Here is a 26,166-nt window from a genome sequence, read left to right on the forward strand (position 1 = left end):
GACTCCCTTTGGCTTAGAAGTTACATTTCCAGGCTAAAGGTTTTAGCTCTGACACAAATCTTTTACATTAACTTACATGTTTCTATGGTCCAGTAATGAACTGCAGTTAAAACATTTAACGGTTTTGCAGAGTATTTTTATCAAATGCATCTAACTTGTGTTAAAAGTCAATATTTACAGTGACTGATGGTGACCCATTCTTCTCTTAGACCTTTGATTTGATCCCAGTTTGTTGGGTTCTGTTTCTCCACATGCTTTTGGAGAACTAACCACAGGTTCTCAGTGGGGTTAAGATCTGAGGAGTTTCATGACTTCATGAGGTCCAAAATTTCTAATGTTCTGAAATCTCAATTGTGCCACACACACAAAACAGGGCCAGAAACTAGCGTACTGCCGTCTCTTTCCATACAAAGCTTGAGATCTATAAAAAAAACTTGACGGGAGAGTGTGCACTCCCTCCCGCAAACTCTGACCCATACGTACTCTCGTCTTGATGACGGGAAACTGGTGACACAGATGGAGAGGTGGGGAACTGAAGCCACACTGCATCATGATTCCTCTCAGATGTTCAACTTCACTCCATAACAAACTTTAATCATACATCAACCTCATCACAAGCATTCAAAACCGCAGAGTTGTTTATGCTTGTGGTGGTGAGCCATAACTATAGATAAGGACCTTTTACATAAATAAAAAAGGCCTAAAATCCAACTTAAATCTTAAATAAAAGTCTGCACATTTCATCTCACCATCACATTCCTCTCCCCGATTATCACCAGGGTGATGTGGGCCACAGATTAACATGTACTGTGACAAGGTGTGAGGCAATAACACTGACTGCTGTAAACATTTAATGCCGTGGAGACACTCGTGTTTAATGCTGAGCGATGGATGCACTGGAGCTGCTGGAAGACCTTGCAGATGGGAGAATGAGGAGGGAACGCATTTTCAGGGATCACCAAGGTTTCCTGGCCCATGATGATAACCGACTAATATGCTGACTCCCAAGAACATTGATCTTGGATCTATCTGCTGACATGGCTCCAGTATTGAAGAGACTGAGCCACCGGAACCACACCATCCCTGTTCAGTTACAGGTGTTAACCACTCTGGGTTTCCTGGCAACCGGCTCTAACCAGCGCCAATTAAATGTCAGGTTTGTGTTTAACATCACCAACAATCAATGAACTCTCTGCCTGAAGCCACTTTTAGGAGCAACATGATTCTGTGAAATGATCCATAGGTCTAGGATAAGCACAGTAATACCTGCCGTCCTGGATGGCATTGTTAATATAACCGGTCATCAGATTTCTCTCAGAACATGAGGAGGAACCTTTTAACAAACGTTGAGGTGCAGCTGTGGTTTATAAAGGGGAAACTGCTTGCCGGTGTCCGGGCGCATGGTTTTATAAGTGTGGATTTTCTTTGACATATACGCCATTTTCTGTTTTTGGCCGTACGTAGACTTTTAGTATAGAACCTTTGCAATGTAAACGAGACCTCAGATCAATGTTTTCATACCACTTTACATTGATGGCCATGTTCTTGGACAGAATTGGGAGCTTAAGTGGACAGCTGTGGTGGTCTTCCTACTTTTTTGCAGTTAAAACACTAAAGTTTATTAACCCAACTCTGCTCTGATTCTATTAAATAAAATCCAGTGCTGGCTTCAGAATTCACCTGTGTAATTTAATCTCAGTATAAATCCAGCTGTTCCATGATGGTCTGTGATATTTGATAGAGAACATTAAAGAACAAACAGCACCATGAAGACCAGGAAACACAGCAGCAAACATCAGGATTTTATGTCACAATTTATGGAAAAAGTAGTGCATAATTAGGAAAGGAATATTTTATGTAGTTTTCAAAATTTTGAACAACTTTAAATCTGAAAAGTGTGGTGTGCATCTGTATTCAGTTAATATAATTTGGGGAACCATCTTTACAGCTGCAAGCTTTTTGGAATATGCCTCTTCCAGGTTTGCACATCTACAGACTGAAATATTTGCAAATTGTTGGGATTATGATTATTGATTAATTAGTATTTGTCAAGAATTATACTTTAAAATCATAATTTGAGAAAATAATTTTCTCAACCAAAAATCCTCATTTATGAATCGAAACCAGAGATGTCCTCTGGTGGTGTAATGGTTTCCACGCGTCCGTGGGTAACTCAGGAGATCAGTCCATCCTCGTCCTTTGGCCTCCTTGGCAGAAAGGTGAAAAATATGACGGACCGTACCTAGTCGACTGGAACAAAAACAAGGGGGAAAATTTCTTCTCCTTGAAACCTCCGTGTTTTTTTGGTTACGTGTTAAATCCACGTCTTCGATCAGTAAAGTTGAAACTTACAAGCCTTCTTACTCTTGTAAGCTTAATTCGCTTAGTTTTCTGGCCAATGGGAGAATGAATGAAAGTCCACGTGGGATTTGTTAGTAGCAGACTATCCTGTGGTACAAAATGGCCGATGACGCTGAACTGCATAGTGGCGTCCAGCAACGTACAAATGGTCCAATATTCAGCAAACAAATGGTCCAACAACATTCTTCTTTGTAAAGTAAGTGCTTTTAGATTGGGTGGATAAATTTTGACCTTTACTATTCCATCACACCCATGGCATTAGAGTCGTTGTCCTACTGGAATGGACATCCCGGTCTCAGGTCTTCTGCAGCCTCCATCCTGTTTCTTCCAGGATTGTGCTCTGTTTAGCTTCACCGCTCTTCCCGTCAAAACCGATCAGCTTCCATGTTCCAGTTGAAGAAAAGCACGCCCACAGGATGATTCCACCACCATCATGTTTCACTGTAGGGATGGTGCATTGGGGATGATTTGCAGTGTTAGTTTTACATATCCAAAATTCAGTTTTAGTTCCATCAGACGAGAGCACCTTATTCCACAGATCTGCTGTATCGCCGACATGGCTTGTGGCAAACTGAAAATGGAAATTCTTTTACCAATGGCTTTTCTTCTGCTGCTTTTGAAGTGTTTAAGTTCAAGTTGAAGTTTGTAACGTGACAATCTGTGAAAAGGTGCAAGGGGTGTGTCTTGTCAGATTTCAGGCAATTATATATGAATATTTCCTCATTTTTCATTTTGTGAGGAACAGTTTTTAAAGCTTGGGAGTGAGATTTTGTTAGCCAATCAGAACTTGGACTTCAGCTGTGGTTTGGTATTTATGTAAGCTGGCAGCTCCTCTGTTTACATTCTGTAAAAATCTATGAAGTGTGAAGTAGATAAGAAAACAAACCTGTGGGTGTGTCTGACATGAAACTCTCTCACTCAGTTACCGTGAAGGCGATTTAGATTTGCACCACAGTGTGTGTTTGTTTGCAGTCGTGCTGTAATCTAACAGAGGAGGCAGGCTTTGTTACACATTGATAAAGACAGGACCGTCCTGGTTCCCTTTGCTGATCCATAAAGTTAAAATGTAGTTTAAAATTTTATCTAATTGGAGTTTTGCTGTTTAAAGTTGAACAGAAATGAGAAATTTAGCAGTGAAACAAATGTTGTGTTTTCCAACTTTTTAAACTTGTATCTCAGGCCCCAAAACTATCCACTGTCTTCATATCAGCACAGTCGGATCATCAGCACAGGTTAAACGGGGAAAGAGTCTGACTGACATTGTTCTATCAACCTGATTAGCAGACCAATTGCTGATTGTCTTGTTCTTGAAATCATTGTCTTCTTGTGTTCCCAATGGTTTCCTCCAAATAAAAGCATGCAACCCTCATCATTCTGCGTCAAAATGGCCTCACTTGAGGAAAACTGTTGCTAAAAATCGATAAGAGAGTCCAGAAGGCTCCAGGACGTCTCCTTCTGAGGAGTTAGCTACAGAGTCATGTTGCCACCAGTGCCAAGCTTGATTAGCTCTGGCAGCAGGTGAGTGTGAATACATCTTTATACACAGCAAGGCAAAGACTTTTGGAGAAGAAGACCAGCAAAAATGTCTCTTCTGTCCAAGAAAAACATCACGGAGAGACTTGAATCATGCAGGAGGTTCAAGGATGAACAATAAAAGAGCCGTGTTACTTTTATCTGATGAACCATCCTTCTGATATTTTGGAACATCTTGAGAAGAAAAGGGCTACCTCGTGTCCTGGCTGTGGGGTACCAAAAATGAAATATCCTGATTGAATTCTTATGTGGAGTTGCTACTGGGTTTCCTCCTAGTTCTGCCCAAGAACACTACCACAAATGAAACTGGTTATCAAAATTTCAAAAGAGCCAATTCTTCCAACAATCCATGAACAGTTTGGTAATGATTTGTGGGGTTTCCAGCAGGATGGAGCACCTTGATAAAAAAAAAGGCTTAAAGATAACAAGAACGAACTATCAGTAAGGATTTGGTCCACAGGTTGATGTCCAGCATGTCAGAGAGGGTTGGAGGAGAGTTCATTTTTCTTCAGCAAACCACTGAGACATGCAAAAGATATATATTTGTGTCATCGCCGAAACGTTTTACCAAATCTGTTCTTGCAGTTTTAGTTGTTTTATGACAATCTGAATTCTGCAGCCATCTGTGGGTTCTGCAAGCCATGACTTATTTTTCTCTCTGTGGGTCTGGTCGCCTTGCAGTATCTGGTCAGATTTGCTCTATTAAACAGTTGAATATGGGATTGAGTGACATTTGTGTTGCTGTCTCAGATGGCCAGCGTCAGGGCGGAGAACACGTTTCCACCCTGTGAGACGGATAATCCCGAGGACCAGATCAAACCCATGCTGGACTGGGCCAATGGTGGCTTCCAGCCCAAAGGAGAGGAAGGACTCAAACCTACACGCAGTGCCAGTGAGTGAACCTCCCTGTACACCTTTACAGAACCTAGGAGAAACATATTAGTCTGTCTGTGTGTCTCTGCAGACAGTAACCCTCTGGACCACCAGATCCTCAATGTTTCCCTGCCAGAATATTTCCCCAGCACGAAACGACCCAAAGTCAGCCCTTACAAGGGCAAGGCTGTGCCTGAGGAGCCCTGTAGCAGAGGTAGAGCTCAAATGCCATAATTACAGCTACGAAATACAGAATATAGGGACTGAAAGTGTCACCCATATTAATGGGTTTGCTTTAACGTTCTCCTTCCTCCCAGAACAAATGGTGAATGAAGTACAGAACAATAAAAGAAGTATAGAAGGTAATATCTGAGTATTTAATGCAGCTACAGTGCATAAGCTCTTAGTTGTTTGAGAATCTATGTTTTGATTTGATTTGCATGTGTTTATCTGATCCGTTAGAGTTCTGCCTCTCTTGTGGAAAGATGAGAGCAGCAACCTTCCACCCACTGTTTGAAGGAGGCTTGTGCCAAACATGTAAGGTGAGGTTTGTTCCAGATCAGGATCTTTAAATCAAAGATATGGATGAGATGATGAAACACGGGTGTGTGTGTGTGTGTGTGTGTGTGTTTAGGATGTGTACCTGGAGATTTCCTACATGTACGATGACGATGGTTACCAGTCGTACTGCACAGTCTGCTGTGGAGGCCGAGAAGTACTGCTCTGCGGCAACGCCAACTGCTGCAGGTCTGCTCCACACAGAAAAACCTCATCCATGCCCATCAACTCGGCAGCAACACAGAACATGAGCTTTAGAAAGATAAATGAAATATGAAAGGAAACATTTAAAAGTCACATTAAACTTAGTCATCTTTTCACACCAGGGCTTTGCTCATCAGGACATAGTAAAATGGTTGGATCATTACCAGATTCTAAAATTAGTCTCCTCGATAAGTCTCCTCAAGTGTGAACAAAAATTCACATCGCTGTTGAGCAGTTTGGCTCGCTCTCTCTGCAGGTGCCAGGGAAACATCTAAAACCAATGAGTCCTTAAGACCAAGGAAGAGAAACCCTGCTCTAGGTGCAGTTCAAGGTCAACTCAATGACTGGAAGGTGCTGTGATCCTGTGGATGCAAACCATCAGCCTACCACCACTGTGCTTGACAGTTGGTTTAAGGTGCTGAGCTGTTTGGTTCCTTTCAAACATGGAGCTGTACATTACGTCCACACGTCTCCTCTTTGTTCTCATTGTTCTAGACGTCTTCTGTTTCATTCAGATGCAGCTTGTTAACATAAAGATAATGCCCATTAAGCCAGTAGTTGATGTTTAACATTTAACAAGCTAACTGAGGCCTGTAGAGTCCTGGAACATGGAGCTCTTTGGTTTTCTGCAAAATCTCTGAGCATTGCATTGCCTGATCCTGAGGTGACATTGCTGGGATGTTGACTCAGGGAAAGATATCCTGCTGTCTTAAACGTTTCCACTCATGACTAATCATTCACCCTGTAAGCTCTGCTGATGTGTCTATCGTTGTTGCCGTTGTCTTAACACACACTTGTGTGCTCCAGAAATGCAAACACATAAAACTAATGGTTTTATAGACGTGTTCACACTGTTGATCATCAGTTATTCAACTTGTTTGATCAGCAGCACCTGGCCGCTACTTTCTCTCTTTAAACAAGTGGATGCAGCAAGGGTGTACGGTACTTAGGTTTTCACACAGGTTTTGTACACTTGTAGCTAGATTTCAAAATTTTAGAACTAGAATATTATGTCCTGATATGTACTGTGTGTACTTTCTTTTTACCACTCTATACCAAGGGGGTAGTATAGTTTACAGACATGATGTATATCTTTGATGTTTTCACTGATTCTCATGTTTAAAAAGAAATCCCGTGTCTTTAAAATGCGATGAAATTCTTGAACCCCTTTTTTTATCATCCAATCAGGTGTTTCTGTGTGGACTGTCTGGACATCCTTGTGGAACCCGGAGCGTCTAACAATGCCCGGTACCAGGACCCTTGGTGCTGCTACATGTGCCAGCCGCAGCTGCAGTATGGCGTCCTGAAACAGCGGCATGACTGGAGCCTGAAGCTGCAGGAGTTCTTCGCTAACAATAACGGGCAGGAGTTTGTGAGTCCCTGTAACCACTCGGTGTGATCTCCTTCTGTGTGTCTCGTCTTCGTTTTGGTTTGGTTTGAATATTATTTTTACCCTCAAGGTTTGTAAGTAGGCATTGTTCCTGTTAACCCAAAGGGCCCCCGGATCAAAACCATGAATGTAGTTTAAAACGAAGTGAAAAGTAGGTAGGTAACGGATCCAAAGGGGAAACTCACATCTACGCTCCGACTGCTCCTAAGTTCTGGATCTCCTACATGTGGAGCCTCCGAGGGGAGGCACCTTGAAGGCAGATGCTCTGCTCCTGGATGGTAAACTTATGTAATTCTGTAAGCCAGAACAGAACCTGAACAACCTAAAAGAGAAGTTCATGTATGCCTCTTATATCCATGCTTATCAACATAGGCAAGGGTTTGAACATAAATAGGCCAGTAAATCAAGAGTATCACCTTTCAGATCAGTTCTTTTCCCACCAGGAGACACCTGAGCGATGTCCTTATAACTTCAGATAAGCCCTGTCCCATCTATCCATCTCCTGCCGTCAGCCTGGAACAAGATTCCTCCATACTCAAGCTTTTCCTCATGAACAGAACCAATGACAATTTTGATCGTCGACTAATCTATTAATATTTTTCCTGATTAGTCAACAGTTATTTAAATCTATCTCTACATTCTGTGGGCTCACCTTCTGTTCTCCGTACCACTGCAGGTTTTATGGGAACTTTTCAGCCCTGCACAGAGATGCATGTCTCTACATTATCATTTACACCCTCAACTCGCTTCGTGCTGCTGGTGTCGAGGAGCGGTACCATTGGAAGGAGAGCTCTGCTTTGCATCAAGCTTGCTAGCAGACAACGGTGTTGGCAGCTAATGGAGATCATGTTATTCCTACAACATTCTGTGGTGCAATGTTGGTATATAACAACACTGCCGTGGTTCTACAAAACGTATCGGCAGTAACTGGCACTGACCGTTTTTCTTATATAGTCGGTAACGTTGACTAATCACTGCAGCCCTCCTGTCCACTTAAACAAGTTTAGTTAACACTGCTGCTAACAGTCTGTTTTCACACTGAGCCTGTAATTAGATTTGGTCTTTTTTCTTCTGTTCCTCCAGGAAAAAACTAAGATTTTCCCAGCAGTCCCTGCAAAGCAACGAAGACCAATCAGAGTCCTCTCCCTGTTTGATGGCATTGCTACTGGTGAGGAAGAATAAAGCCTCCTTTTATATTGCAGATTCCTGTATAAAACCAGTCTGCACTCTCTGTAGACGTGTGAAACTGAAGGCGTCAGGACAGGAAAAACTTATTTGTTTCCGTTTTACCTTCAAAGACTTGTTTGTTGTTCTTTAATGTAAAACCTGAAACATGGCCCATATGTTGTGCTTGTGTGTTTGTGGTCCAGGCTACCTGGTTCTAAGGGATCTGGGTTTTAAGGTGGACCAGTATGTGGCGTCGGAGGTGTGCGAGGACTCCATCTCGGTCGGTGTCGTCAGACATGAAGGAAAGATCCAGTACGTCCACGACGTCAGGAACATCACCAAGAAAAATGTAAGAAACAACTTTTTTAGTGCCTGTTTGGTGACTTTTAGGAAAACAGTGTCAGGGTCTGCCTGAGGTGCCTTCTTCAGGCCCTGGTGTGAAGAATCTTCTGCTGCTTATCCGTCTCCAAGACAAGCAGAGATGGTTGAGCTAAACTGGAAGGAGAAATCATGGCCAAAGGTTTCAGCTGTAACTCTATATGATTTGTGGCTTTAATAATTTTTTATACTTCATCAAAAATCTTCAACAGTTTCATAAAAAACTGATAAATGGACGTGAAACAGTTCATGGTGGAAGTTTGATTTTAAATGGAGAATTATGAACCTGAATGAATTCAGTTTTAATCTGAATGAGCAGAACATAGAATTAGTTCTTGTCGCACAATGAGGAAGAGGACTCATCAGATGAGCCACATTCACCCATTTGTGAATCTGACCTGTTAGCCATTTGAATTCAGGGACCTCATGTAGGAAAGAGTGCACAACATTCCCACTAAAGGTTTGGTAGTAGGGAGAAATTCTGAAACATGCAGCGCACAAACAAATTCAGATGTACGAAACCTGTGCGCAGACATGTCACCGCACACGTAGCCTTCATACATCAGAATTTGCGGTGAATTCTACGCAGTGGCACATGGCGCTTGGACGGCTCGGTCCCTGCCCATAAATATATATGCAAAGTAGTATAAATAACCAGAAGGCACCAAACATGTGTCCAAATAACCATGGCAACAGTACTGTGACAGTCAAAGAACCAAATCGGTTCCTTTCGGTGGAAAAACGTTAAGAAAGACCATCTCAGCACATCATGAGGAGTTTTTGTGAATTACAGCAAACCAACAACTAATTGAATGTCATCAGCGACACAAACCCGGCTGAAAATAAAGCGTTTGTTGGCTCGAACCCCTTTTGTTTCACAATGTCTCCATCAGATCCAAACGGCGCTGCTTAGCTGCTGCATTAAGCATAATTAAAGCTCAATGGTGATCACTGTAATGTACACTGCCTGGGCAAAATAAAAGTCGCCACCTGGATTTAACTAAGCAAATAGGTACGAGCCTCTCATTGGATAATTACTGCATGGGCGATAATGTTTCAGCTGGCAACAAGTTATTTAACCCCAACAGGACCAACGAGTTGCTTCTCATTTCTTAAACAACCATGTTGAAAGACACATCCTGAGGTCGTGGAAAAGAGGTCAGTCTGTTTCAGAAGTCAAATCATTGACATGCATCAAGCACAGAAAACATCTAAGGAGATTGCAGAAACTACCAAATTGGGTTAAGAAGTGTCCAACGTATTATTAAAAGCTGGAAGGATAGCGGGGACCCATTATCTTCAAGGAAGAAATGTGGCTGGAAAAACATCCTGAATGATTGTGATGGACGATCACTTAAACGTTTGGTGAAATCAAATCATAGAAAAACAATAGTAGAACTCGGGGCTATGTTTAATAGTGAAATTAAGAGCATTTCCACACGCACAATGCGAAGGGAACTCAAGGGATTGGGACTGAACAGCTGTGTAGCCTTAAAAAAAACACTAATCAGTGATGCTAACCGAAAAAAAGGCTTCAATTTGCTAGGGAGCATAAAGATTGGACTCTGAAGCAATGAAAGAAGGTCGTATGGTCTGATGAGTCCAGATTGACCCTGATCCAGAGTGATGGGCACATCAGGGTGAGAAGAGAGGCAGGTGAAGTGATGCACCCATCATGCCTAGTGCCTACTGTACCAGCCTGTGGGGGCAGTGCTATGATCTGGGGTTGCTGCAGGTGGTCAGGTCTGGGTTCAGCAACAGTATGTGTTCAAAGAATGAGGTCAGCTGACTACCTGAATATACTGAATGACCAGGTTATTCCATCAATGGATCTTTTCTTCCCTGATGACACGGGCCTATTCCAAGATGACAATGCCAGGATTCATCGGGTTACAATTGTGAAAGAGTGGTTCAGGGAGCATGAGACATCGTTCTCACACATGGATTGTCCACCACAGAGACCTTAACCCCATTGAGAATCTTTAGGATGTGCTGGAGAAGGCTTTGTGCAGTGGTCAGACTCTATCATCAATACAAGATCTTGGTGAAAAATGAATGCAACACTGGTTGGAAATAAATCTTGTGACATTGCAGAAGCTTATAGAAACTGCCACAGCGAATGCGTAATCAAAGCTAAGGGTGGTCCAATGAAATATTAGAGTGTGTAACCCTTTTTTATGGTGGCGTTTTTTTTTTTTTTAGGCGTGAACATGCTTCCCATATTATTATTGAAAAACTGTAACCACAAACACGATGTGAAGTACTTTAAATCTTTAAACCCATTTAGGACTTCACATAAAAAAATAGAAAATGACCTAGAAGCCAGCCGTTGCGCACAGAGGTTTGTTCCCAACAAACCATTATAATTAGAATAATTATAATTATTTGTATAATATAATAACTAGTCACATTTGTGCCTTACACATAGTTTGCACATATATTAAATGGAAATGCTTTCTATACACCCCTCCTTGAACCTTAACGTGGTGGAGGGGTTTGAGTGCTCAAATGATCCTAGAGGCTATGTTGTCACGGGCCTAAATGCCCCTGGTAGGGTCTCCCATGGCTCTAGGTGATGGGTCAGACAAAGAGTGGTTCAAGAATCCCTCATGAGGACCAAAATATCGAGGCACGTGACGTCACCCGGTACGGCGGAACCGGGGTCCCACCCCGGAGCCAGGCCTGGAGTCGGGTTGCTCCTCGCGGGACCCGGCCGGGCCAAGCCCAAACGAGAGACGCGAGGCCATCCCCCAGTGGGCCCACCACCTGCAGGGGGAACCGTGAGGGACCGGTGCAAAGAGGATTGGGTGGCGGACGAAGGTGGAAACCTCAGTGGCCCGATCCCAGGATGCTTAGGCTGGCTCTAGGGACGACCTCGCTGGGGGGGAAGGAGCCTGAGCTTGTGCAGGAAGTCGAGAGATATCGACTAGAAATAGTCGGGCTCGCCTCCACGCACAGCGTGGGCTCTGGAACCCATCTCCTTGAGAGGGGTTGGAGTCTCTTCTACTCTGGAGTGGCCCACGGGGAGAGGCGGCTGGCTGGTGTGGGTTTGCTTGTTGCCCCCCAGCTCAGCCGTCTCGTGTTGGGGTTTACCCCAGTGGATGAGAGGGTCGTATCCCTGCGCCTTCGGGTTGGGGAGAGGTCTCTGACTATCATTTCAGCCTACGGGCCGAGTGGTAGTGCAGAGTACCCGGCCTTCTTGGCGTCCCTGTCGGGGGTACTGGATAGTGCCCCTCCCGGGGACTCCATTATTCTGCTGGGGAACTTCAACGCCCACGTGGGGAACGACAGTGACACCTGGATGATCGTGATCGGGAGGAATGGCCTCCCCAATCTGAATCCGAGTGGTGTTTTGTTATTGGACTTCTGTGCTAGTCACGGATTGTCCATAACGAACACCATGTTCAAACATAAGGGTGTCCATCAGTGGACTTGGCACCAGGACACCCTAGGCAGGAGGTCGATGATCGACGTTGTTGTTGTATCATCAGACCTTCGGCGGCATGTTTTGGACACTCGGGTGAAGAGAGGGGCTGAGCTGTCCACTGATCACCACCTGGTGGTGAGTTGGATCCGCTGGAGGAGGAGAAAGCCGAACAGACTTGGCAGGCCCAAGCACATAGTGAGGGTCTGTTGGGAACGCCTGGCGGAGCCCTCGGCCACGGATGTATTCAACTCCCACCTCCGGGAGAGCTTCGACCAGATCTCGGGGGATGTTGGAGACATAGAGTCCAAGTGGACCATGTTCTCCGCATTTATTGTCGATGCTGCTGCCCGTAGCTGCGGCCGTAAGGTCTGCGGTGCCTGTCGCGGCGGCAATCCCAGAACCCGGTGGTGGACACCGGCAGTAAGGGATGCTGTCAAGCTGAAGAAGGAGTCCTATCAGCTGTGGTTGGCTTGTGGGACTCCTGAGGCGGCTGATGGGTACCGTGTGGGGCCGAGTGTGCCGCGGCCCGGGCTGTGGCAGAGGCAAAAACTCAGGCCTGGGAGGAGTTCGGTGAGGCCATGGAGAAGGACTACCAGTTGGCCTCGAAGCGATTCTGGCAAACCGTCCGACGCCTGAGGAGGGGGAAGCAGTGCTTCGCCAACACAGTTTATAGTGGGGGTGGGAGACTGTCGACCTCAACTGAGGACATTATCGGGCGGTGGAAGGAGTACTTCGAGGATCTTCTCAATCCTGCCATCACGCATTCCATGGTGGAAACAGAGGCTGGGGACTCGGGGTTGGACCGAGGTGGTTAAAAAGCTCCGCGGTGGCAAGGCTTCGGGGATGGATGAGATCCACCCTGAGTACCTCAAGTCTCTGGATGTTGTAGGGCTGTCATGGTTGACATGCCTCTTCAACATTGCGTGGCGGTCGGGGACAGTGCCTCTGGACTGGCAGACTGGGGTGGAGGTCCCCCTTCATAAGAAGGGGGACCGGAGGGTGTGTTCCAACTACAGGGGGATCACACTCTTCAGCCTCCCTGGTAAGGCCTACGCCAGGGTATTGGAGAGGAGAGTCGGGCCGATAGTCGAACCTCGGCTTCAGGAGGAGCAGTGTGGTTTTCGTCTCAGCCGTGGAACACTGGACCAGCTCTATACCCTCTACAGGGTGCTCGAGGGTTCATGGGAGTTTGCCCAACCGGTTCACATGTGTTTTGTGGACCTGGAGAAGGCATTCGACTGTGTCCCTCGTGATGCCCTGTGGGGGGTGCTCCAGGAGTATGGAATCGGGGGCCCTTTGTTAAGGGCCATCCGGTCCCTGTACGAGCGGAGCAGGAGTTTGGTCCGCATTGCCGGCACTAAGTCGGACCTGTTCCCTGTGCATGTTGGACTCCAGCAGGGCTGCCCTTTGTCACCGGTCCTGTTCAGAACTTTTATGGACAGGATTTCTAGACGCAGCCAAGGGCCGGAGGGGGTCTGGTTTGGGGACCAGTGGATTTTGTCTCTTCTTTTTGCGGATGACGTGGTCCTGCTGGCCCCCTCTAGCCAAGACCTACAGCATGCACTGGGGCGGTTCGCAGCCGAGTGTGAAGCGGCTGGGATGAAGATCAGCTCCTCCAAGTCTGAGGCCATGGTACTCGACCGGAAAAGGGTGTCTTGTCCTCTTCAGGTTGGAGGGGAGTTCCTGCCTCAAGTGGAGGAGTTCAAGTATCTCGGGGTCTTGTTCACGAGTGAGGGAAGAATGGAGCGGGAGATCGACAGACGGATCGGTGCGGCTGCCACAGTAATGGGGGCACTATGCCGGTCCATTGTGGTGAAGAGAGAGCTGAGCCGAAAAGCAAAGCTCTCAATTTACCAGTCGGTCTACGTTCCTACCCTCACCTATGGGCATGAACTTTGGGTCATGACCGAAAGAACGAGATCCCGGATACAAGCGGCTGAAATGAGCTTCCTCCGTAGGGTGGCCGGGCACTCCCTTAGAGATAGGGTGAGGAGCTCGGCCATCCGGGAGGAGCTCGGAGTAGAGCCGCTGCTCCTCCACATCGAGAGGAGCCAGTTGAGGTGGCTCGGGCATCTACACGGATGCCTCCTGGACGCCTTCCTCGGGAGGTGTTCCAGGCACGTCCCACCGGGAGGAGGCCCAGGGGACGGCCCAGGACACGCTGGAGGGACTATGTCTCTCGGCTGGCTTGGGAACGCCTTGGGCTCCACCCGGAGGAGCTGGAAGAGGTGTCTGGAGAGAGGGACGTCTGGGCGTCTCTGCTGAGTCTGCTGCCCCCGCGACCCGGTCCCGGATAAGCGGAAGACGACGAGTACGAGTACGAGCTTTCTATACACAAAAGCACATTGACTTCCAGATGGGCCCCTTATAGCAGTATGGGTCCAGTCCATAGCTCTGATTACAATCAGAAATCGGCTCCTAGCTGCAAATGACAGCCATAGTTTAGGGGCACTTTTTATATCTGAGCAACATACGGATGAGGCCGCCCCATTTGGCTGGCATGGCCCGGCTCAGCGATGACTGTTAAATACCCGACCTGTCAGTCACCTCCCTCTGAAAAGCTCCGGTTAAAAAGACCACAGGGTAATGGGAACTGGAACTGGAACCGGCAACACACGGTTCCTCCTGCTCTCCCTCTGTAACACTGAGTCAGACTCCGTGCAGAGCTCCAAAATAATTCACCCGGGCAATCTAAACCAGCTGATAAGCCATGCATCATCATGTGCCAGCAGGTCAGTACGATCTCTGAATAAAATGCTCCCTCTGATGACTGACGTCCCTCAAGTTTCCTGTAGGATGTCAGATGTTTCTCCCAGCCCAACAGGCTTCCCTTCTCTTCTTGTCCAGATGTGCTCGCCTTGCTGTGCATGCAGATGCACTCACATCCACATGCTGCCAGAGGGGCAGTATTGAGCAAGCTCTGCACTAGTCACCCTACTTCTGCTCCTTCCAGTAACTAGGTTTCACTTCAATCTGTATACAGATGCAACTCTGCACTGTTGGCAACATGATTTTGTGGCTCACTCCTGAGGGAGCTTTCTGGACCATCTTGGATGTTTACAGCCTTCTTGTTTGCTGGTGAATCTCTCAGCTTGAAGTTCATAATGATCCAGAAAACTGTAATATCTCGATCAGCATTTCCCTGCCTGTGAGGTCATGTTGATGCAAAGCATGGCTGCAGGCTTCTTGACTTTTGCTAGCAGATGAAAACAATTATTTCAAGCATATCTGCATCTTTTCTAACAGTCTGCTAATAAGAGGGATAAAGGAACATCAGATTATCACTTTCTTTTCAGATTCCTCAGTAAAGTTCATCACTTTATTGGCTAATCTACAAACTGTGTGAATTGTTCATGCAAAAGCTGAACTTGCAAAATTTCAAAAGAAAAATGTTTATGTCAATAAAAACCTTTTTGCCATGACTGTGAAGTATAATTAAAATACAATAAAACTACTAAAATCCATTTGGTTTGTCTGTAAGACTGCAGACGATGAACATTAAAAGTCACTTTGCTCCAGTGGTGTTCAAGCATTATTTGTGCTTTAGGTCTAACTCCCCCAGTCTAACACGAGGCGGTGCTGTTGTCTCTCTCAGATTCTGGAGTGGGGTCCGTTTGACTTGGTGATTGGAGGAAGTCCCTGCAATGACCTCTCCATTGTGAATCCTGCCAGAAAAGGCCTGTATGGTTGGTACAGATTTTGTTTATGTATTCTCATTTTTCCCATTTTAACTCAATCTGCTAGTTTAGCATCTGTCCTGTCTCCAAACCTCAATGGGTTCTCTTTAATTCCAGAACCTCAATTATTCCTGTACCCCAAGGAACTGTAAAGATATCAGTATATTTCACTTTTGGCATCATGTTGCCACCAGTGCAGAGCTTGCTCAACATCAACAGCTGGCAGCTGTTAGAGGGGCTTTAACACTGGCATAGATGACACTCAAAGAGGGTGAATTATGATTTTTTTCAACAGTTTAGAAAATCATTTGTAAACTAATTACTAGACTTGACCGGCGGGGAACAAAAGTATGTTCATTTTACAAATGTATCTCAGAGCCGTATTTTAGATAAAATGTTCACAGCCAACATTCACAGAAAAATTGCACCAAAGTACAAAAATACATCTCATGTTTAAGATGTTGTAAAAGACAATGTAGTGATAAAAAGATCAAGAGCAGAGCGTTGTACTCCATGAAGTAGGACTTCATATGATACAGTGAAATCTAAAAAGAGCAATAAAGCCAGAGCCACATGTGTAAATGAACTTTTTAAACCAGTGGGTTTTCTTTGAGATGAAAACATATGAAGTTGGATGTAACTGGATTCTGATGCTTGTCTGGTTCACTTCAGAAGGTACAGGGAGGCTGTTCTTTGAGTTTTACCGTCTCTTGAGCGAGGCCAAGCCTAAAGAAGGAGAAGACCGGCCGTTCTTCTGGATGTTCGAGAACGTGGTGGCCATGGGCGTCAATGACAAGAGGGATATCTCCCGATTCCTGGAGGTGAGATTCAGGTGGAGACTGTTTAAACTGCTGAGGCTGCAAAAGTCTTTATGCCCCTTGGGATCCTAACAGTTTTCATACCTTAAAATCTGGAATTTAAAAAATATTTTAATTTTGATTAGAAGTGATGGACCTACACAGAATACATAAATAATATAATATAAATATGTAGAATAACATCTTTAACCACAAACGTCTCACAGAACAAATTAAATCTTTTATCAGAAATTAGAAAAATCTTTCCACCACTAAAAAACCTGCCATTTGAGGATCGTCCATTTTTCCTAAATCGAGGCTTGAGAAGAAACCTGAATTTTATGGCGTATGATGGACAACACCATGTTTAGCTGCGAGCACCATCTCCACAGTAAAGCACGGTGGTGGCAGCAGCATACTGTGGGAATGATTTTTAAATCTGCAGGGATTGAGAAACTGTTCAAGGTGGAAGGACAGATGGATTGCACAAAATGTAGAAAAGTTGTTTACAGAAACCTGTTTGAGACTTCCACATGTTTGTTAGTAGGATGAAGGTTCACTTTCCAGCACGTCAAAGGTATAAGAGGAACAGTAAAATGTCCTGAAATCTCCCAGCCAAAGTCCAGATCTTCATCCCACTGAGGACCTCTAACATAATTGCTTTGCAGCATCAGATTTGAAGGAATTGAGGCAGTTTTGCCTCAAGGAACAGACAACGATTCCAGTGACTAAATCAGCGTTGTCCAAACTTTTTACCACAGGGGCCAAAATGGTCAAGTTGAAAATACACACAGGCCACAGAAAGGCAGTTTCTTATTTCTTTTCTAAACCTATTTAACAATATTTTAATGAAACAAACAAATAGGTCAGACTTTAGTAGAAAAGGGATCTATGAATTATTATTTTGATATAGGCAGATTCAAAGGTAATTAAACCCACATTCCTGTTAGATTCTGGTTATAAATGCATTCAAAGTTATATTATTATTATAATTGGCAAACAAAAGAAAAATCTACTGTGCACAACTAGGCAAGTAAGCATCTTGACATTATCATAGTTCTGTGCATATTTTTCAATTCCAACCTGTATAAATTTGAAGAATTATTGGATTTAGATTTGGCAGATGGTGTACTTGTGTAATGAGGGGTGATGTAACTTAAAGAGATCAACATCTTACATCAGGGTGTGTATAATTATTAGGTAGCTTCTATTCCTCAGGCAAAATGGCCAAAAATAGACATCTAAGTCAGAAAATTGTAAAACGTCTTTCAGAGGGATGCAGGACTCTTCAAGTTAACAAAATATTGGAGAGGAATCTCAGAACAATGAAAAGCTTTGCTGCAGATAGTCAACAAGGTTGCAAAAAAACATGCTGAGAAAAAAAAATGACACAGATTAGTTGCCAAAGATTTGAGAAGAATCAGACGTGAAACTACCCTCATATTCCAGAAGTCATCATCCAGAGTCACCACGGCCCATAAACCAAAAGAGGAGATTTGTGTACAGTACATGGAGACATTATGCAAAGGAGGGCAGAGTAAACAGCGTCTACTCAGACAAAGTGTGGCCCAGACAACACTGCTGTTTAAAATAATCGACCTAATGTGGAAGAGGGGGATGCGCGTTACAGAAATGTATGTTTTTAGCCAACAAGTAAAACTGTGTTTTGCCTAAACCTGGCAGTCCCTCTTTCACAGTAAAGCATAGTGATGGCAGCATCATGCATTGGGAGTCTTTGTTTCCCCTGAGAAACTGTCAGAATAGGAAGAAAGATAAATGACAAAAATATAGAGAAGTTCTTCAGTGAAGGATCTTTTTATTTAGGCTGGGATAATGGTTTGAGGAGTAACTGGTAAACATCCTGGAATGGCCCAGTCAAAGCCCAGACTGCAATACAATTGAGAATCTTTAGGATAATTAAAAGATTTCTATTTACAAGCAGTGACAATCAAATTTAAAGTATCTGCAGCAGTTATCAATAAATATTAGGCAGAAATCCCAGTGGCTGGTTGCTGCATGCCAACGAGAATGAGCCAAGCATCTTTTAACCCCCCTTTACTATTAACTGTGATTATGCATGATTATGTCTTCTGCCTTAATTTTTATGTGTTTCATGATATATAATGATATAAATATAGAAATAAATCCTTTTAACTTCCTGGTTGTTACGCAGTAAAGCCCAGAGTTCCAAACTGGGCTGAGTGGGTTTTCAACTCAAAACAGATCCTGAGATTTCTGTGATGACAGGAACATTTAACATTTTATGAAATAGATAAATATATTCTGCCTGACCCCTGTGTGTTTTACACAGTGTAACCCTGTGATGATCGATGCTATCGAGGTCTCTGCTGCCCATAGAGCCCGATACTTCTGGGGGAACCTGCCGGGCATGAACAGGTAGGCAAGGAAACACCTTCTGTTGTTGGTTTGATGTGACTTACATGCAGTGATGCAATGTGCAGATTCATTGTCATGGAACTCCCTGTTTAGGCCTCTCTGTGCCTCTGGGATGGACAAGCTGGAGCTGCAGGACTGTCTGGACCATGGACGGGTTGCAAAGGTCAGTTCTCTGCCAATCAAGGTCCCTAAGGAATATTTTTTTACCTGCAGTTCTTTCATGCAAAGTAGTTAATGCTTGACAGTGCATGTTGTCTCTTAGTTTGGAAAGGTGCGAACCATCACTACTCGATCCAACTCTATCAAACAGGGAAAAGATCAGCACTTCCCTGTCTTGATGAACGGGAAGGAGGACGTCCTGTGGTGCACGGAGCTGGAGAGGTGAGCAGGCTGCAGGTTAAAGAAAAGCTGCAGCTGTGCAGAAAAGGCTGTTTCCAATCCACTGAAACTTCCTTTTTTTATTATATTGTTTCCCTTTTTTTCTGACCAGGATTTTTGGATTCCCTGTGCACTACACCGACGTGTCCAACATGGGTCGTGGTGCCAGGCAGAGACTCCTGGGCCGGTCCTGGAGTGTCCCTGTCATCAGGCACCTGTTTGCTCCGCTCAAAGATTATTTTGCCTGTGAATAGACACAAGCCCGTCACCAAAGGGACAGATTCCATTCAGGAATATGCAGCAGGATTTTAATTTGATATATTTGTGTTAAAAAAAAAGGGACCACAAGAGGTTTCACTCCGTCAGGCACTTTTGCATGGAGAGAGTTACTTTAATTAAAAACAGAGCAGCAGGAAAATGAGAATAGCTGTTATTGGATTCTTGAAATGATCTGTTGTGCATTTGCAGAGCTGCGTAATTTCCATTTACACTGAGACAAATACAACAGCTTGGAGCTAGCCTGCAAAGGCAGTAAACTGATCATATCATCCAGAATCAGGACCTGTGAATAATAACGTCCCTGAAAACTAGTCTGGGTTGAGTTTCTGAGCAGCTGCAGAAAATAACGAATGATTAGGATAATGATGCCGCCTGTAAAGTCAGTACAAAACCACTATTTTGTAATATTTTATTAGGTTTAAACAGTTGAAACCGAGCTGTCCAAAAGAACTGTGGATATAATAACATTTTACTGTCACGAAGCAGGTTGGAGGTGGGAAATAAGTGGATAAACTACAGTTTATTGGTTCCCGGGTTAAAATAGATCCAAATGAGCAAGAAAAAGGAACGTAAGGGAGCATCCACTTGGCACATATATTTTTGCAAAACCCCCATAAGAAGCCTTCCTATTTGAACTATGAAGCCCAGTGGATTCCCTGCAACCAAAACTTCTGTTCCAGGTTTTGTGCTTGTTATTTGGATTTGTAGTCAAATCTTAAGATTGTTTTAAACACTGTTTTAGAAAGCTTTCTGTGAGAAGGTCCTGTGATGATTGTTGATGACATCTATCCAGCCCCTGGACTCTCCTCTGATTCTGTTTGGTCCCGGAAGCGTTTTGTGTCACTGTTCCGCTGACGTGGTTCTGTTCAAGAAAGTCAAAAATGTGAAACACTTTTTACCAAAACATTAGTTTGTGTTCTGCTACTGACTGCCTGTAGTTAAAGGAGATGTTTAAAACCTTGAGCCAGCTGTTTAACACGTTTCCGCGGCTCCTAAGAGATTTGTTTCTTTAATTAAGGAGTCTGCACATGTCTGAACACATTGTACTATATTCACCAGACACCTCTGTAAGCTTAACGTGTTTTACTATCAGGTTATTTTGAAGTGACCCTAAACCTTAAACTATTCGGTTAATCAGAGTGAAAGAGCCTTACCACCTACGGCTCTTTGCAGTTTCTTTTTACGTACTGTATCAGCAGAAAGGTTTACAAGGCTTGTTTAACAGGAAATATTTCTGTTTAGACACAATGCAAAAGCCTTCATAAGAACACTTTTTCTAGTTTTATTTTTTTATGAATAGTTAATATTTTTATGATGCATTAAAAGTGCTTCCCTGGAATAGATTCTTTCATGTTTTAACCTCATTGTTTCATTAAGAATCAGAATCAGAATCAGAATCAGAAAAGCTTTATTGCCAAGTACGTTTTTGGACATACAAGGAATTTGTTTTGGCGTAGTCGGTGCAATACAGTACAAATTAAACAGTACAAACATATCTACAATATAATATAAATATAAGTGCACAGTTTTAAGTGAGTGAGAGTAAATATAGAGCAGTATAAGATGCAAGAGCAATACAACAGTGCAGATGATCATTGTGCAAGTAAAGCAGGAGTCCAAGCTGAGCGTTAATGTAACGCATAGAGTTACAGGTTACAGGTGTCCTGTCAGCAAAAAAAGGGGGGGTGTGGGGGAAAGGGGGAATGTCAGGGTGGTTTCCGGGCTTTGTTAACCAGGCTGGTGGCAGATGGGAAAAAACTGTTCTTGTGGCGTGAGGTTTTGGTCCGGATGGACCGCAGCCTCCTGCCAGAGGGGAGAGTCTCAAAGAGTCTGTGACCGGGGTGGGAGGGATCAGCCAGAATCTTCCCTGCCCGCTTCAGGGTCCTGGAGGTGTACAGTTCCTGGAGCGACAGTAGACTGCAGCCAATCACCTTCTCAGCAGACCGAATGACACGCTGCAGCCTGCCCTTATCCTTGGCTGTAGCAGCGGCGTACCAGATGGTGATGGAGGAGGTGAGGATGGACTCAATGATGGCTGTGTAGAAGTGCACCATCATAGTCTTTGGCAGGTTGAATTTCTTCAGCTGCCGCAGGAAGAACATCCTCTGCTGGGCTTTCTTGATGAGGGAGCTGATGTTTGGCTCCCACTTGAGATCCTGGGAGATGATGGTTCCCAGGAAGCGGAAAGATTCCACAGTGTCAATTGTGGAGTCACAGAGGGTGATGGGGGCAGGTGGGGCTGGGTTCTGCCTGAAGTTCACAACCATCTCCACTGTCTTTAGAGCGTTGAGCTCAAGGCTGTTCTGGCTGCACCAGTCCAACAGATGGTCCACCTCCCATCTGTACGCGGACTCGTCACCATCAGAGATGAGTCCGATCAGGGTGGTGTCGTCCGCAAACTTCAGAAGCTTGACAGACTGGTGACTGGAGGTGCAGCTGTTGGTGTACAGGGAGAAGAGCAGAGGAGAGAGAACACAGCCTTGGGGGGAACCGGTGCTGATGGTCAGGGAGTCAGAGACGTGCTTCCCCAGCCTCACGCGCTGCTTCCTGTCAGACAGGAAGTCAGTGATCCACCTGCAGGTGGAGTCGGGCACACTCAGCTGGGAGAGCTTCTCCTGTAGCAGAACTGGGACGATGGTGTTGAAGGCAGAGCTGAAATCCACAAACAGGATCCTGGCATAGGTTCCTGTGGAGTCCAGGTGCCGGAGGATGAAGTGAAGGGCTAGGTTGACTGCATCATCTACAGACCTGTTGGCTCTGTAGGCAAACTGCAGGGGGTCAAGGAGGGGGTCGGTGATGTCTTTGAGGTGTGAGAGCACAAGGCGCTCAAAGGACTTCATCACCACAGAGGTCAGGGCGACGGGTCTGAAGTCATTAAGCCCTGTGGTCCTTGGCTTCTTGGGAACAGGGACGATGGTGGAGGACTTGAAGCAGGCTGGCACATGACATGTCTCCAGTGAGGTGTTAAAAATGTCTGTGAAGACTGGAGACAGCTGATCAGCGCAGTGCTTCAGGCTGGCTGGTGAGACAGAATCCGGACCAGCAGCTTTCCGGGGGTTCTGTCTCCTGAAGAGTTTGTTGACGTCCCTCTCCTGGATGGAAAGAGCCGTCCTCGGCGTGGGTAGGGGGCTGGTGGGGGTTGGAGGTGCCAAGGCCCCTCTTGAGGTTGGGGAGGTGGGGGTGGTGGATTGTGGCTGCAGCTGTTGGGGGGCGTCGTGGGAGATGGTTGCAGGACTGTCCCTTTGTCTATCAAAGCGGCAGTAGAACTCGTTCAGGTCGTTGGCGAGGCGTCGGTCGTTGATGGAGTGGGGGGCTTTCGGCTTGTAGTTGGTGATTTGCTTGAGCCCTTTCCAGACAGACGCAGAGTCGTTGGCTGAGAACTGGATTTGGAGCTTCTCAGAGTACAGTCGTTTGGCCTCTTTCACTGCCTTGCCAAACTTGTACTTAGCCTCTCTGTATATGTCTTTGTCCCCACTCCTGAAGGCCTCTTCCTTATCCAGTCTTAACCTTCTGAGTTTAGCTGTGAACCAGGGTTTGTCGTTGTTGTAACTCACCCTGGTGCATGATGGTACACAGCTGTCCTCACAGAAGCTGATGTAGGAAGTCACAGCCTCTGTGTACTCGTCCAGACTGTTGGTAGTAGTCCTGAACACATCCCAGTCTGTACAGCCTAAACACGCCTGGAGATTCTCCACAGCCTCACTGCTCCACTTCCTTGTCGTCCTCACAACAGGTTTGCAGAGCTTTAGTTTCTGCCTGTATGCAGGAATCAGGTGGACCATGATGTGGTCGGATTGGCCCAGTGCAGCACGTGGGACGGCATGATAAGCGTCTCTGATGGTGGTGTAACAGTGATCCAGAATGTTGTCCTCTCTAGTCGGACATTTTATAAACTGTCTGTATTTGGGAAGTTCGTGGGTCAGATTACCTTTGTTAAAGTCACCAGCGACGATTACTAAGGAGTCCGGGTTGGTCCGCTCCACACTCAGTATCTGGTCGGCGAGCATGCGCTGTGCGACCTGCACGTTAGCTTGCGGCGGGATGTAAACACCGACCAGGATGAACGAAGCAAACTCACGGGGGGAATAGAAAGGCTTACAGTTTATGATGAAGGCTTCCAGGTCTGGAGAACAGTGCTGCTGAATCACTGTCACGTCGTTGCACCAACCACTGTTGAGGTAAAAACAGATTCCTCCACCTTTCGCTTTGCCGGAGAGTTCCGTGTCTCTGTCCGCTCTGTAGAGCTGGAATCCTGCCAGCTGCAGCGCAGAGTCCGGTATTAATCCACACAGCCACGTCTCCGTGAAGCACAAAACTGCCGATGAATAAAAGTCCCTGTTTTTCCCCAACAGCAGTTGTAGTTCCTCCATTTTGTTGGGAAGTGAGCGCACGTTAGAGAGAAATATTCCAGGTAACGGTGTTCGTAGTCCACGCTGGCGAAGACGTACCAGCACCCCAGCCCGTTTCCCTCTCTTCCGGCGTTTCACCACGTGAACAAAGGTGAGCGCACCTTTGACCAGAATGTCCAAATATTCCAGAGCAGTAGGTAGAAATGTTGGAAATAACTCCTCTGGTGTAGTAGCCCTGATGTTCATGAGTTCTTCTCTGGTGAGAGAGCTCCGGGTACCATCACAGAAGACCGTTTTAAAGCAAAAAACAAAACAAAACAATGCGCACCAACACGCCGAGGCGACCATCTGCGGCGCCATCTTGTTCAAGTTTGCACGAGTTCTAGTCCTCACCTTCTGCTTTAAACTAAAAAGTATTAGTTTGCTGTAGCTGCTCCTTGCAGACACTTTACTTTGCTTTTAGCTTATTAACATATTATACAGCTTGCTTGTATTGTGTTTGTGAGATATTAGTAGGCTTTTAGGAATTTCATCTCATGTATGTGTGAACCTCATAAGTGGGTCTTTGTAGGCTTCTAAACTGGACCATATCTGCAGAGTAGCTGTGTTTTTAGGACATTACTTTTTTGTATCACAGTATATTTTTTCCTATTGATCTCGTCTTCAAAAGCATTTCAGATAAAGAGATTGAGTTATTTTTATATTGTTTTGCAACAATTTAGAGGAAAACATTTGTGTACTACTTGTAGCTACTTTTATAAGTTTTATATAATAAAAAGCGGCCTTGCTGCACAAAACACAAGCAGGTGTCAGTCGTTCATTTATGCCGTCGGGTTCTTTTACTGGTATTTTTCAGGTCTAAGTATGGAAAAGATGTAGTTTTTCCAGACCATTCCCTATCCCATTGTTGAAAATATATATACATCCATTCATCCAAGGGCAGCACCTGTGAGTGGGCAGCAAAGCCTCGGTGACCCGTCCCCCCACTGGAATTCTAATTTCCCCTCGGGGATCAATAAAGTATCTTTGAATTGAATAGTTGCTGCCATGTTTCCCATGACTCCCTTTTAAATGAGATTCTCCATTACAATTATTTTGCCATTTTAATTCAAGCATCAAAAACTGCAGGGTTTTTCCTAAATTCATAATTTCAAACTGGCTTAAAATGGACTGAAGACTAGAAGTTTAATTTGTAAAAGAAAAATATTTGGACATGAAAATAGTGTAAGAATACTGATATTTTTGTATTTGAGCTTGCCCCAGTCAATTTTATTTGGATCTTCTGTAAGTCAGGTGACTGCTAGGACCAGGTCATAGCTTTAGAGATCCTATTCAACAACAGAAGGGCACATTTGAGGTTGCCCTAAAGGTTCCATTGTATAAATCTTGATATTTAATTATGCTTGTGGAAACCAAAGATCTAAGTTTGACCCCCAATGGACAAGAACAACAAATTGTTACTCATCTAAAGACCAACCACTTGTGACTAATAGCACCACTCCCAGTTTGTGCCACACCTTCAGGTTGTAGGTATGTTAGAATCTGAGCTGACCTTTAAATGGCTGACCTTTAAGCTCAAGGTCTGTAGTTCTCAATGGTTCTTTACAAGTTCCATTGTTTTTGAGACAGCTTGACCCACACACAGAAAAACACTCAGAAGTAAGAACAGAATGTAAGGTGTTTTTATTGTCAGCAAAATAATCAGAAGCAAGGACGGGAAACACCAACTGTACAGGAAGAAAAGAGAAATGACTGATGAACAAAGGATAATGTAGAAAATGACTAAATAAAAGATCTGAGAAATGGCTTACTAAATTTTTGCTGCTTGAACCACCAGGGGTAGAGGGATTCAGGGTCTTTGCTTGCAAGGTACAAGTTGCTCAGCTGTTCTCTCTGGTGCTGTCTGAGAGAACTTGGTGAAAAGCAGAGATAGCTCGGGTGCGGGTATTGGTGTTGGAGGGTGGAACAGAGTATGCTTATGCCTTGGTCATGAAGGAGGAGGAAGCGGGAAGCCGCCAGCTTGGTCCATGTCTGAGAAGTACAGGTGGTTGGGAACGAAGTCCACAAAAACGAAGATCCAATTTCCAGTAGGCGATAATCTTAATTCCCCAGAAACGTCTGGAGCGTAGTTGAGCCTCAGCAAGGTAAACAAAGCCTTAGGTCAGAAACCTGCAAGGGAGCAAATACAAAGTTACTAGGAGCACAAAAATGAAGCAAAAATCAGTAGAGGCTGAGCTTGTTACCACTAAGACAAACACTCTAGCATCGAAGTGCTGGTAGCCTCCCGCTTAAGTCCTCCTCCATGCAATCAGCAGATAGGCCGCACCTGTCACCCAGAGCACCTGAGAACCTCCAGCACTAACTGAGAAACACTGAGACAATGAATACAAGTACACAC

The 26,166-nt window shown here is 44.9% G+C and overlaps 1 protein-coding gene and 1 long non-coding RNA gene across 4 annotated transcripts in view; one reads left to right on the plus strand and one right to left on the minus strand.

The window, feature by feature from the left end:
* dnmt3bb.1 (DNA (cytosine-5-)-methyltransferase 3 beta, duplicate b.1) overlaps positions 1–19,564 on the plus strand; it is a 50,422-nt gene extending 30,858 nt beyond the window's left edge. The window contains exons 9-22 of the mRNA XM_047367053.1: positions 4,645–4,786; positions 4,859–4,981; positions 5,085–5,129; positions 5,230–5,309; positions 5,402–5,514; positions 6,718–6,901; positions 8,003–8,087; positions 8,290–8,435; positions 15,487–15,577; positions 16,241–16,389; positions 18,677–18,762; positions 18,856–18,925; positions 19,025–19,143; positions 19,253–19,564. Coding sequence (XP_047223009.1) covers positions 4,645–4,786; positions 4,859–4,981; positions 5,085–5,129; positions 5,230–5,309; positions 5,402–5,514; positions 6,718–6,901; positions 8,003–8,087; positions 8,290–8,435; positions 15,487–15,577; positions 16,241–16,389; positions 18,677–18,762; positions 18,856–18,925; positions 19,025–19,143; positions 19,253–19,394 — 1,575 coding nt within the window. The 3' untranslated portion in view covers positions 19,395–19,564. The remainder of the gene's footprint in view (positions 1–4,644; positions 4,787–4,858; positions 4,982–5,084; positions 5,130–5,229; positions 5,310–5,401; positions 5,515–6,717; positions 6,902–8,002; positions 8,088–8,289; positions 8,436–15,486; positions 15,578–16,240; positions 16,390–18,676; positions 18,763–18,855; positions 18,926–19,024; positions 19,144–19,252) is intronic.
* LOC124869291 lies at positions 18,154–26,166 on the minus strand. 3 transcript variants are annotated; one of them, XR_007038554.1, is made up of 3 exons: positions 26,012–26,166; positions 25,580–25,937; positions 18,154–19,384 (listed from the first exon to the last, which is right to left on the minus strand). It is a non-coding gene; the product is annotated as an uncharacterized LOC124869291 (long non-coding RNA). The 3 variants fall into 3 exon arrangements; XR_007038556.1 differs by lacking the exon at positions 18,154–19,384 and adding an exon at positions 19,815–20,281; XR_007038553.1 differs by lacking the exon at positions 18,154–19,384 and adding an exon at positions 25,429–25,495.

Source organism: Girardinichthys multiradiatus, chromosome 1 (genome assembly GCF_021462225.1).
Source record: "Girardinichthys multiradiatus isolate DD_20200921_A chromosome 1, DD_fGirMul_XY1, whole genome shotgun sequence".
In the NCBI taxonomy this organism is placed as follows: Eukaryota; Metazoa; Chordata; class Actinopteri; order Cyprinodontiformes; family Goodeidae; genus Girardinichthys; species Girardinichthys multiradiatus.